This window comes from Ammospiza nelsoni, chromosome 5 (genome assembly GCF_027579445.1).
Source record: "Ammospiza nelsoni isolate bAmmNel1 chromosome 5, bAmmNel1.pri, whole genome shotgun sequence".
Classification (NCBI taxonomy): domain Eukaryota; kingdom Metazoa; phylum Chordata; class Aves; order Passeriformes; family Passerellidae; genus Ammospiza; species Ammospiza nelsoni.
The window spans coordinates 63,628,710-63,641,206 of record NC_080637.1 but is presented as its reverse complement, the minus strand read 5'-3'; the positions used below and the strand labels follow the sequence as shown (position 1 = coordinate 63,641,206).

General features: G+C 45.8%; 1 protein-coding gene across 2 annotated transcripts in view; it reads right to left on the bottom strand.

Moving 5' to 3' along the window:
• Positions 1-9,384, bottom strand: part of DENND5B (DENN domain containing 5B) — a 105,885-nt gene extending 96,501 nt beyond the window's left edge. For both annotated transcript variants that reach the window (XM_059472182.1, XM_059472183.1), the window contains exon 1: positions 9,145-9,384. In XM_059472182.1, coding sequence (XP_059328165.1) covers positions 9,145-9,256 — 112 coding nt within the window. In that variant the 5' untranslated portion in view covers positions 9,257-9,384. The remainder of the gene's footprint in view (positions 1-9,144) is intronic.
• Between the last annotated feature and the right edge of the window lie 3,113 nt (positions 9,385-12,497).

The following is a 12,497-nucleotide window of genomic DNA, read 5'->3' as shown; positions in this document are numbered from 1 at the left end:
AGCAGCAATCTGGAGAAAAAGCAGGAGAGGGGGGCTCTTAGATGATTTAGACCCTCCAGGCAGGCACCAGGCCAGCGAGAACACAGACTCCAGAACCTTTCAGACACCTGAAATCAGTGTAAGCAATACCTATTTGGACCATGACAGCAGCATCCTCTTCCAGAAGGCTCCAGCTGATTCCAGATGCTGGTCAGTCCAAAGCAGGCTGCTTGGCCCATCTAATCAATATTTCATTGAGGAATTACCAGATAAGTGAGTTCTGGGTTTCATCATTTCATTACTTAGAGCTCAGCCCTCTTGTGTTTCAGTCACAAGGGACTCAAAGCACCTCTGACACCTGGGCAGCCTCGTGTAAGGAGCAAACATGTAAGGAACAAAACAAAAATGGTGATATTTGATTTTCCCTTGTAAGTGCAGCTCCTGCTCCCACAGGTGACATGGCATCGCGTGCCACGGCATGCCAACCCGCCTCTAAGTGCCAACAGCTCTGCATGGCAATGAGCAGGGCTTTATAGAGATGCTGAGGGGAAAATGCAAATTTACACAAATAATTGCAGTCATCCGTGAAAAGCAGCAGCCACTACACACCCATGGCGGTTGAGCTTGGCTCTTTTTTTTTTTTTTTGTTTAATCCTGTCATTGTTTACACAGAATGGTATTTCAGATTAAGCCCCCTTACCCTTCCACATGTTAGTCTTTAACATGACAAGAGAATACCGAGAAGGGGGCGGACAGAGGATACTTCTGGCTTTCATGCTGTGCAACTTGCCACTCACACAGCTTCAAAGCATGATTTGACTCCATATCAAGCTTGATATAAAGCTTACTAGGTTTTCTTTTAAGTGCTACTAGATCCCAGAATTATTATTGCAATTTGATGGTTAAAATGACTGTAAAGCAAACTCAAATTCATGCTCCAGGGTGAGGGGGTGCTTACTCTACAAGACTGACATATTTAAACATTGCCTCTGAACACAAACCAAGAACAGCTGACGTGTTTATAAGAAACTGAGAAGAGAACAAGATTTCTTTACAGATCCACCAAAAACAGACCCCTCTGTCCAATATCATATTCTAGTAAGAGTTAATTTTTGTACTATCACTTGAAGCAGGTCACTGAGATCGGGCAAAGTACTTCAAACCACAGAAGTACTCTTCCTATTCCTCTTTCCCATGGAATATTCTTCACATTTCACTGTTCAAGCATCTGCTTGGATGTTGTGATGTTATTTTTCATGGCTTGGGTAGGCATGGAGGTAGAAGCAAAACTTCAGACCTCAAAGGAGAATGGCTTCATGTTTTCAGCCAGGCACCTCCACCAAGCCTAGGACACCCTAATGAGAGAATCTTCAGCTGATCAGGCAGATGATTAAAAATTATCTTTGACTCCAAGCAACAAGCACAAATGGCATTGTTTATATTTTCATACTGGTAATGTAACAGAAATTTCTTCCAGCCGTGCCTATATCTGACACCTCAGCAGTCTATCACACATTAGTCATTCCCCCAGAATGTTTCTTTTACTATGATGACCCATCACCATTTCTTCCCTAATTACTTCTGGGATTATCTATATGGCTAATGTGATCAAAAAACCACAGTGAAGGCTGTTTCGTGACCAAATTTAGTTTTCCTCAATGCAATTTTTCCTACTGTATATATTTTTGCTATTCACTGGTTAAGAGGTAAATAATGGAAAAAAAAAAAAAAAACAAGAGAAGGACAAAAATTGTAGGCTCAGTCATGAGCTATACAGAGATTCACATATTCCACACAGTTCCTCTCCATGCACACCAGAAACGGCTCAAAAAGAAACTCTTTCCACATATGTAAGTGGTCCTACATGATCTCAAACAGCACCAGCCAAAGATCACAGCTTTAACTGCATCAAAGTTCTTGTACTGTTTGTTTTTTCCCCTTCATTCACATTTCTCCTTGAGTCCAGCCCTCACTGCAACAGACGAGAACTGCAGCAGGAGCAGTGTGCCAGCCACATACCCAGTGCCAGCCCACGCAGAGCCTCTGTGGGCTGTACACTTGCCAGCACGTTTTAGGGACGAGCTGGCATTAAGGACAAATTGATTAGCCCATGACAAGCAGGTGAAAGAAGGCAGGCAAGAGAGCCCTGACACCCCTGCCCTGCTGGCTTACGTGCAGCTTTCCTGAAGCAGCTGATTTTGGAGTTATTCCTGCATGGAGCTCTGCATTGGCACGGGCAAGCTGTGGGAAGGGTGTCAGGGCACTGGCACAGCTCCTGCAGCACTGGGAAAAGGCTCTGGCGAGGACACAGGAAAACAGCTGAGCAGAGAAATCAATATTACAGTCACGCACCGCCCTGAGCAATTCTGACATACTTGTGGTTACCGCTCTTCCGTTTGCAGGGCGGTGAGCATCACCTTACCCCTGATGCCTCCATCCTCCAGCACCCTGAGGACAGGACAGAGGTGGACACCAACACAGGGGTCTCTCTCCTGGCAGCAGGTCAGGCTCACACCACCACCACATCCATACCCTCCCCACCGACACACGACCGTGCCGATCCCGATCCGGCACTGTCACTGCGCTCCCCGGGACGTGCCACGTTTGTGCCACCTTTGTCTCCCAGGGCTCTGTGCCCCAGGCACAGGCTGCGTGCCACCTCTGTCTGCCAGGGCTCTGTGGCACAGGCTGTGGGCCTGGGACCCCGTCTCTCCACAGCCACTGCAGCACTAAGCCGCCAGGATGGGGCCAGCAGTGACTTCAGGCTGCTGCGCAGGAACAAGATTAGGGCTGGATTTAGGTCGTTCTTCTAAAGGACAGCAGCTCAGCCATTCTGCCTGGCACTGCTTTGATCACTGCTGCAATTACAGTGTGTGAAGGAAAAGGGCTGCCTCCTGCACTATTCACAGGGCAGTTCTGGGATCCTCACTGAAAAAGCCCCTCACGTACACTATCACACCTTCTGCTTCTCTGCCACTGCAGCAGCCACGGGCAGCCAAGCAGCCTCCGAGCGTGCAAGAGGCTTTAGTCTGTCTAAGTGGAAATCAAAACAGCAGCTTATCTGGCAAGCAAAGTACAAGAAATTCTCTTTGGTTTAGCATTAGTGAGTCAGTGCTATTGATAGGAATAATGGTGTTTTTCCAACCCCATCAGTACCTTATTTTCAAAGGAATACAGTAAAAAAAACTTAGATGAAGGCAAATGTATAACAGAATAGTCACATCAGGGCTGGGTGAGCATTTAAATCCTGCATTTCTCTGGCATATATGCAGATAGAGAATGAAAGTGCTATTGCTGAAACACAGCAATACATCACAGCCATCAGCAATTCCACAAACTGGTGTGTTATCCAAGCCAGCAAGACAGAGTTACTCCTTATTAAATAGAGATCATACTTATCAATAATATTGACAGTTCTTTATAAAAAGCACTGACTCCTTTGGCTGCAGAAATCCTCCTATAGGAACTAAGTCTTTAATGCATAATTCAAATTTTTTTTTAAATAAAATTAAAACCTTTGTGGTATTACAGTGGAATTCGGGTTTCCTCCAATAGCAAAAAAAGAAGAATGAACCATTACAGCAATTATCCATGTCACCACCTTTGAAGATGTAGAAGAGAGCAGAAACATTATTTCTGTTTCAGCATCCAATCTGGGTTTTCCAAAAGCAGGGATTATCTCCATTCTCCTTTAACTAGAAAAGCAACACTTTATGTATGCAGAATAAGATTTGGTTTCACATGAACAAAATACTAACCCAGCTTAGATTTTTATCAAACAGGTTTCCTAAATGAATACACAGTATCTCCCTATTATTACGACAGTTCACAAAAAATGACATTTACTTCAATAAGCTGGCTAGTCCATCCAATCCCTAATCCATGAGACTTGGTTTTTTCCTAGCTATAATGTCAGAAGATTTAGTGCTGCATTTGAGCATCACTTCTTAAGGGGGGCTGGAGAAACTCTTGAATTCCATTCCTCCCACAAGCCCTGCAAAGATGAGAAATCCTAAGCAATCGACCTCAACTGCTTCTGAGGAGCAAGTTAAGCTTTATTAACTCGAACAGCATAAACCATCTCTGCCTCTACTTGCACCATTCTCATCCACATCCAGGTTACTTACTCTGGACAATCCCTCCAAAAATGCTTTGTGCAAATCTGGACCACACTTAAAAGTGAAAAGCAGAACTTCTGTGGCCTGCTTTCCATTTGCGTCAGTTGCGCAAGTCACGAACAGGAATCGCAACTGATCAGATATTCCTCGGCAGAGGGAAACTTAGTCTATTTCCAGCAAACTAGGAAAAAATCCAACTGCCTATTTTCAGAAAAGCCACGCACACAAGAAGTTGTATGCCTGTAGTAATGCCACCGAGTTTTCTGGCAGCGCACAGCCCTGGCACGGAGGAAGTGCGAAGGAGAACGGCGCAGGCGGCGGGGAGGCTCCGCGGGGCGTCAGCACGCAGGTGCCAAGCACACACGAGGACAAAAAAGTCTTTTAGCTTTCTAAAAATAAGAGCCTACTAGATAAGAAGCACAGTTAGCCAGACTGCAGCATGCCCTGTTTGGATTTTACCATTTCATTGAAGGGAAATTAATTACCAATATGTGGATATTTTGTAGGGAAACAGCATAAGGTAGAAGAAATGTGCATTTTCCCCAAGACATTCAGCATTTACAGTCAGCATGACCAGTATCCACTCTCTGCTTTGCTGGCCATTAAAATAAAGAATTTGATCTTAACAGTAGGGTAATGAAGCTCCCTAGAGTTTTCAAGCATACACTGAATAGGATGGTAAGACATTGAATCTTTACAAAATGGCCAAAACTAGACAGTGTAATGTAACATTTACAGCTCATGTGTGGAGAAAAACCCTATAAAAATCTTATAAGCAGCAGGCAGGCAGCCATAACTCCACCAATATTCACATTCTAAGACAGAGAAGGCACCATCCAACATGGTCCTTCAAGTCCCAATTCCCACACTGGCTTACTGCACCTTCTCTTCCTCCAAACTGCACCCTCAATTGAGTCCTTCCACTTCAGAACAAAACACCCATCCCTAATTCTCTCCCTGCTTTCCTTCAGAGGAAATTAAATTACTTCCCCAATTAAGTATATTTCATGTTCTTTTTAATTGAGTCATGTGCACTATGGATTTTTCTAAATTGTGGTTTGTGACACTCTAACAAGATATTACAAAATTTAACATGTTCCCCAAGCAAATGGTAAAAGCTGCTACAGCCAGAAAACCTTGTGCCCTGCACATATAGCTCACTATATATGAACATGAAATTCACATAGTATGAAAAAACATATGATAGAAACAATTTAATGTACAATTAGGTGTTTTTGTTAAATGCAACGTTAAATATTTACTGTAACAAATTCATATGAGCACATGCAATTCCAAGGCTGATAGTCTCAAAATGGCTTCACCTGAAAGAAGCAGGCATGAAGAGGAAAGGGAACTGAAATTTATTTTCCATCAGCCCTGCATATGACAGAAAAGCTCCCTTTACCCTATTTTAGGGGAGTTCTACAGGGCACTGAAACCAATACTGATATTTTCATGCTTTTCAAGATATTTCACATCAAATACCCTGCTTTTCTTTTATAACCCCTCCAACTATTAAACACCAAGAAATCCTTAGATAGTTTCCTTTCCTCCTTCAGTCCCTGGAAAGAGCCTGGAAAAGAATCCCCAGGGAAAAAAAAAAAAGGGTTTTTTTCCCTCCATCCTTGAGTGAGAGCTTTGTGATAAGGGCCACAAGTGTTTTGACAACATCATAATCTACACACAATTTTGCTGTGTGCCTGGATACACTACCAAGTTGAGTAATAGGTAAACAGCTTTTAGCTGTTCAGAATTAGCTCACTTAAAAACCCCAAATCAGCCATCTGAAGAGCCAGCTGCAAAGCAACTCACAAAAAAAAAATCTGTACCAGAAAACATCATACATGCAAAAGACAAAAAATAATCTAAGCAAAATGAACTGTTTGCTTGGTGGAAAATTCTCATCTACCAAGCTTATTTTAAGCATGAGCATCCATTCAGTGGAACAAGAACTATAAACCAAAATATTCTCCCCTAAAAGCATGTAAAAATGCTATACAACCATAAATGTTGATTTTATTTCATTTTCTGAACAAACCTATCAACACCACAAGAATCAGAAAAGCAGTTCTTTGTTTTCACAAGTAACACTGAAACATTTCACTTCTTGCCTGATGCAGCAGATGAGGATTTTTTGGTGCTTTTTGCTGGTTTTAATTGAAGAGAGTTTTTGTCAAAAGATATTCTGGGCTTCAGGCAAGGAAAGCCTCCACAGTGGGGAGAGTCCCAGGCTGTCCCCAGGCAAGGCAGGGCACAGGTCAGGGAGCTCCAGGTGACGCCAGAGCTGACTCACAGGCAGCTCCTCAGCACACCATGTACCACGGGGAGCTGCCTGAATATCACCACAGGGTTCACCTCAAATCCTCTGAGATTTTCTAACTTCTGCTCCTCTCTTCACAGGAGAGGCCCTGGGGCCTCCAAGGCAGCAGCAGAGCTCCTCTTGTCCCTTCTCTCAAGGCAGCTCCATCAGTCAGAGCTGGGGTGAGCAGGGGCCTTGTGAGCACTGGCTGCCAAGGCATTCATGGGTTTGGGGATAAGCAGGTTATTGATTACTTTTTTTTTTTTTGCTGAACTGGGGATGATCTGTGCAGCAGCTTAAGTCACAGCAACTTTTCATTGATGCCTTGTGACTTACCTCGACAAGCTCTTCAAGCACAAGGACAGCAAGATGTAGCGACCACAGCTACATAACACTGAATGAACAGGGTCATTTACTTCCACAAAGAATTTTAAGAACACTTTGAGAAAGAATAGCCATTTGTGGGTTTCCTGTGATAGAACAGACTTTCTGCTCCCTCTAGCATCTTTCTCCCCGCCTATTACATCAGAGAATTCTATTGCAGTACCTTAGTTTTTGAAATCTGTAGCACAGATTTCTAGATGGGCTCTCACTACCACCTGCCTACAGCAGCATCAGTACTCCCCAAGCTTTAACAGAAATGTTTTCTCAGCTACATCTCAAACCAGAGTTAATTCTTCCACGGCTGCATTGTATTTGTGGCTCACAGCACTCCCTGTTCCTCCCCAGCATTTCCCACTGCTGAGCTTCCAGCTGATAGCAGAAAGCTCATGTCACGAGTCCCTAAAAATATAACATTGCTCAGTGGCAATGTTAAGTCCCATCATATTTCTGTTACTCCACTTCTTCCTCTATCACATCCCAACCCTCCTAAGGTATTAAGAATGCCTCCAGAACTGGCATTACCAAAAGTGTTTGTATGTCCAAACCATATTGCTGGACCTTGCCTAGTTGAAACCAGCTACAAAGACATTGCTTCAAAAATTACTACTTTTGTTAATTTCTCTTTGAAATTATTCACAGCTGCACTGTATTTTCTAAATGGGTCTATCCTGTATGTGCCAAAATCACTTTCTTTCACTGAAAAATGAAGAGGGGGATTACTTTAGCTTTGAAATCAGCTTAGTGTTGCTGGAGCAGTCCATCCAAACCTACTGGATGACCACAGAAGAGGAGCCCTGTAGTCGAGGCACTACATTTGCACAAACCCACCACACTCAGGCTGTCCTTGAGCAGTGCTCCCCAAGAACACAGCTGTGCACTTCCCTGGGAAATGGTGCAAAAATCAGCAAAAGACAACTTGGAAAGTCCGGGTACATCAGGGAAGGCACAGCCTACCAGCCAACACAGCTTTAAAAATAGTTTCTTTTCAGATAGATGACTCCAAGTTTAGGTAGCTGAAACCCCAATAGGTCACACCATGCAAATCAAACCCTGCACACCATCAGCTGGGAGGAGGCTCCTGGGAGTCAGGAGTTTTCTACTAAAAGCAGCAAAACTGAAAACACACAGCTGTGGTCACAAGTACACGCAAAAAAACAAAGAGATGAAAGTACATTTAGCTAACGCTTCAACTTGGAGTCCCCAGGGCCACCTCCATACAGTAGTGTGTGCTCCCTGCCAAGGGTAGAGACTTAGTTACCCTGCCTCAAGATAAGGCTCCCTGGAAAGTTGTTCCTTGGAAACATAAGTGCATCCACCCCTTTCACTGGTGACAAAAACATGAACTTCAACCAGTGTACATTGACCAGTGATACAGATCATCGTGTCTTTCTCTTACACAACCAGAAGGCAAGGTACTTCCTGATGCAATAGCTGCAGAGACCTCATTAGGATCCCATCTTCAGGATCTCACTGCCAGGCAGAGGGGCTCACAGCTGCTTTCAACTCCAGCCACACACAGCTCCTTTGCCTGCAGTGAGAACGCACGGGAATGGGCAAACATAGGCACTTAAACACTTCCAAACTCGGAACTCCATGAGGAAACAGCTTCCAGGCAATTAAGCCCTGTTATTAAGCCTGAAGTTGATCAAATTTTATATGTCAAAACCTGACTTAGTTTCTCTTGCATAAACAAAAGTGACATTGAGGAAGAACTGCTGCCTTATGCCAACATAATCAGCTCATATCCAGTCATGAACCCATCAAAAATAAACATTTTAGAAAATGTATTTGAGCCTGCAGCAATAGTTTTGTTCCTTTTTTCTGTAACGTTTTTGGGGTAGAGAAGGAAAGAAGAATGCGGGAAGACTATTTCTGAGTAGACATAAGGTGCGAATAAACATAAGAAAGATGCGATTCCATTAATATATTCAGTTCTCCCCAGATCCCTCCCCCTCCTTTCCAGCGCAGAGACTGAAGAAAACCCATCTGCCCCGGCAGAAAGCTCGGTCATTCGGCTCCCTCCAATTCCGTAACCCTGGGTTCCCTTCTCTGCCGGTGGCACCCGCCGGGGGCTGCCTGTCCCCGCCACCGTCGGGGACCGGGGCCAGCGGGGTCAGCGCAGCCCGGCCTGCGGGGATCGGCGCATCCCGCGGCCGAACGCTCCCCACATCCTCAGGGGATGCTCCACCAGCCCCTCCGGAGGGGGATGCTTTATCCTCCAGAGTCGCTCCCTCCCAGCGGCTCCCGCCGGCGCGGCGACCCCTCCTCCTCCTGCCCTCCTCGGGGGGAGCAGACATTTTGAGGCAGCGCATCCCGCACGCCCGCCGAGAGCCGCAGCGGCGCGGGCGAGGCCTCCAGGCTCACCTGCCAGCTCGTCGGGCTCCAGCCCGCTCTCCGCGTCGATGCCGCACAGCACGAAGTAGTGGGCGAAGCGGCAGGGCGCCGCGCCGGGCCCGGGGTTGCCGCTCCCGCTCATCCCGCCGGCGGCGGCTCCGTGAGGCGGCGGCAGCAGCGCGGCTCGGGCCGGTCACGGCGCGCCGCCCCCCATCCCCGGCGGGGCCGCGCAGGCGGGCACCGAGCGGCGGCACCGAACACAGAACGGGCGGGCGGCCCCGCTGCTGTCAGCTGAGCGGGGCGGGGACGGGCGGGACACGCCGCGCTGCCGGACCGCCCCCGCGGGGCATTTAAACCCTGCGCGGCCGCCCCCGCCCCGCGCCGCGGGCCCGCGTTCCCGGCGTGTGGGGAGAGCCGCGGGCGCCTTTGTCACCCGCTGTATCCGCGATGGAAGCCTAAAGCTCCCCCGCGTGTGAACCGCAGTGGTTGGCTTTATTTAAATAAAGCAGGAGACGGTGCCGCTTCCTATCGGGAATGTCTCTTCCCCCCGGCCCAGGAGGGAGCTCCGCAGCCCCGCTGCCGGAACGCGCCGAGCCCCGCCCGGCGCTGAGCGCTTCCTGCGGGAATCCTGCCGGGGGAAGCGGCTGCTTCTCCTCCCCAGCCCAATGTGCAAGCAGCAGCCACCACCCACGGGGATGGCTTTTGTGCGCTCTCCATCCCCGCGCCGTGATGGATGGCACCCGTGCCACGTTACGGGAGAGCTATTCCTGGGCTACTCGCACTCCGTTTCAAAGCAAAAATCTAAAATGTTGCTTCGTTCCTAGTTTATTTAAGATTTACTAGCCATTGTGCCGCGTCCAGAAATAAATCAGCATTATTTTACCCCCGCTGCTAGAATTCTTCTCGTTAGGATCGCCCGATGCCAAAATAGTGACAACTCTGTCCGCGAGCGGCACCTACTTTTAAAGTGGCAGAGATGATTCTTTTGAAGCTCTAACTTTTTCTTCTCCAAAGTGATAAGATTCCCCCCCCCCCCATATGTCAATAATTCTGACATCGGAATATCATAAAGATAATTCAGTATTTTCTAGTATTCCGGTATTATCCAGCATTCTGGATATCATATTAGTCAGTATTCTCACTTTTATTCTTTTGTGTTTCATCTGTTTGTTAGTCTTGGTCCATGCCACCTGTAATAATTACAGTCTTCTCATTTTCTTACTGTGGACTCCTATGACCCCTTTATTTTACCTCTTAGCAGTGTGAATCACGTATTTTCTTTTTATGGTTTATATTTGTCCTTGTTTAACAAGTGCCTTTGATAAGAAAATGCCTACAAGGAAACTGATAATTCATCCACCTTGTGTCATTTTATGGAGGTACATGGGGTAACTGTCTGACCTCGAAGCCACCTAGGTCAGCATCTCTCTCTCTCTATCTCATCAAATTAACAAATTTTATGCTCTTTTATTTCTCAGCTTCCTCTAGTGTTCTAATGAAAGCAGACAGGAGCTAAACTAATTTTTTCCCTTCCCAATAACTTCAATCTCCAATTTAAAAAAAAATTTAAAAAATTAAAAAGAAGACAAATTCTCACAATCCCCAGTTCTTGTTGTTTTAGCACTCAGTAGCAACCTGAACCTTTCTGGAGCTGCAGAGAAATTTTCTGTGAGACTGGTAAATTTCTCGACTTTGCACCAGAGCTAGGTTGTTTTATTTAGTTTGGTTTGTTTATTAACTTGTATTTGCTTATTCAGCTTTGGATCAGATGGTAAGAGCTTGACAAGTCAGTCTCTGACTCTCATTCAAAACCAAGTGCTTATATTGTAGGTATGTTTGTTTTTTGAGGCCCAATGGCATGGATGTCTCCAGGAAGTCCAGGACAGAGGCTTCATCAGCCCCTCTAAAGGATGCTTCTAAAAATAACCCAAAAATTAACACAATAGTTCTGACCTTTTTACCTTAAGTAAAAACCAGCTGCTAGCTGGTTCTAAATTGTTTTGCTTTAGCTGTCTTCTGTACAGGGCATTTTTTTCTTTAATAAAGTTCAGTTCACAGACACCTCAATCTCAATAAAATCAGTAGTGCATATAGCATTAAACAAGAGGAAAAGCACAACACATGGGATTGGAGGTGTAAAATTAATAAACTCATCCTTCCTGGGTTAGCTGTGAGGCTGACCCCCCACTTCTATACGTGCAGCTGCCACAGACACTTTTTTGTGCGGGAATTTTGTGGGGGCACTGATTTGTTCTCCTAAGACAACTGATCTGGGCACAAAAGTCATCCTAATGAGGCCACTCAGATCTTTTGCCAACCAGTGCCAGCAGATCCAGCTTGCCTGGGCTCTGGTAAGCCATGTTATGTCCCCAGGCCTGGATTTTCTCACCTAAACCCCTCCATCTAAGTTGTTCTAATATTTCCCCCCAAGCTGATCTAGCTTAGATACTGCATGCTGCCTTTGGTTATCTCTTCTGCACTCTCATGGGTTTTTTCCCACCTCCATCCTGGCTCTCATCCCAAGGAATCTGTAATTTATTATATTTTAGCAGAACCTAGGCATTTTGGTTGTCCTTTCACCATCCAAAACCACCCTGTGGTGATCACCAGTGCCTCCTTAAAAAGGCTGCCCTGCTTTCAATACTTCTGCTCTACTTGCAACACCGAGTGCTTAAATTTTACAGAAGTCACTGCAGGTCCACCAAGGTGCTGTGGAGCTTCTTGCAAGAGTGAGAGAAAAACAGAGATGAGGACTAAAAGCACCACAAAGTGCTGCACATACTAACTAATCAGGCAAATGCCATGAGAAAACATTTGTACAGCCTGGGAGGCAGCAGTGCCTGATAGGATTGTGCCATGAGACACATCTAGGATGATCTGAGATAACTGGCTGGGATTATGAGTATTTTTTTTTACTTTCACCAACAAAAAGTGTTAAAGTTCCACAAGGGGTTTGAATGGGTGTCCTCTAATCAAATCATATTAACAATAACCCCGGGGAGATGAGGTTTGTCCCTGGCACAGCAGAGCACAAAGCAGTGTCAGAACTTCTTATGAGTTGCTCCAAGGAACAGGGATAAGGTAGGACTGAGGATTTCAGACTAGGACAGGCACAAAAAACTTACTGGCATAGACCAGGTCTGCCTGTGACCTTTCATTTTGGTCTGTTCTCCTGTGGCAGCAGCTTTGTTCCTTCACCAGCTGGATTGTCACTGGTACAACAGAGCAAGGGAAGGTTTTTGGCTCGGCAGATTTGTTCTTCCTTAGGTACTTGTATCTCTAGCCATGAATATTTCTCTCAATGTCAATTTGGTTCAAGTTTCCCTCTCAGTAACCTCTCAGTCAGTCTTTGTTCCTCAGAACCCGTTAGTTTAAACTGGGTC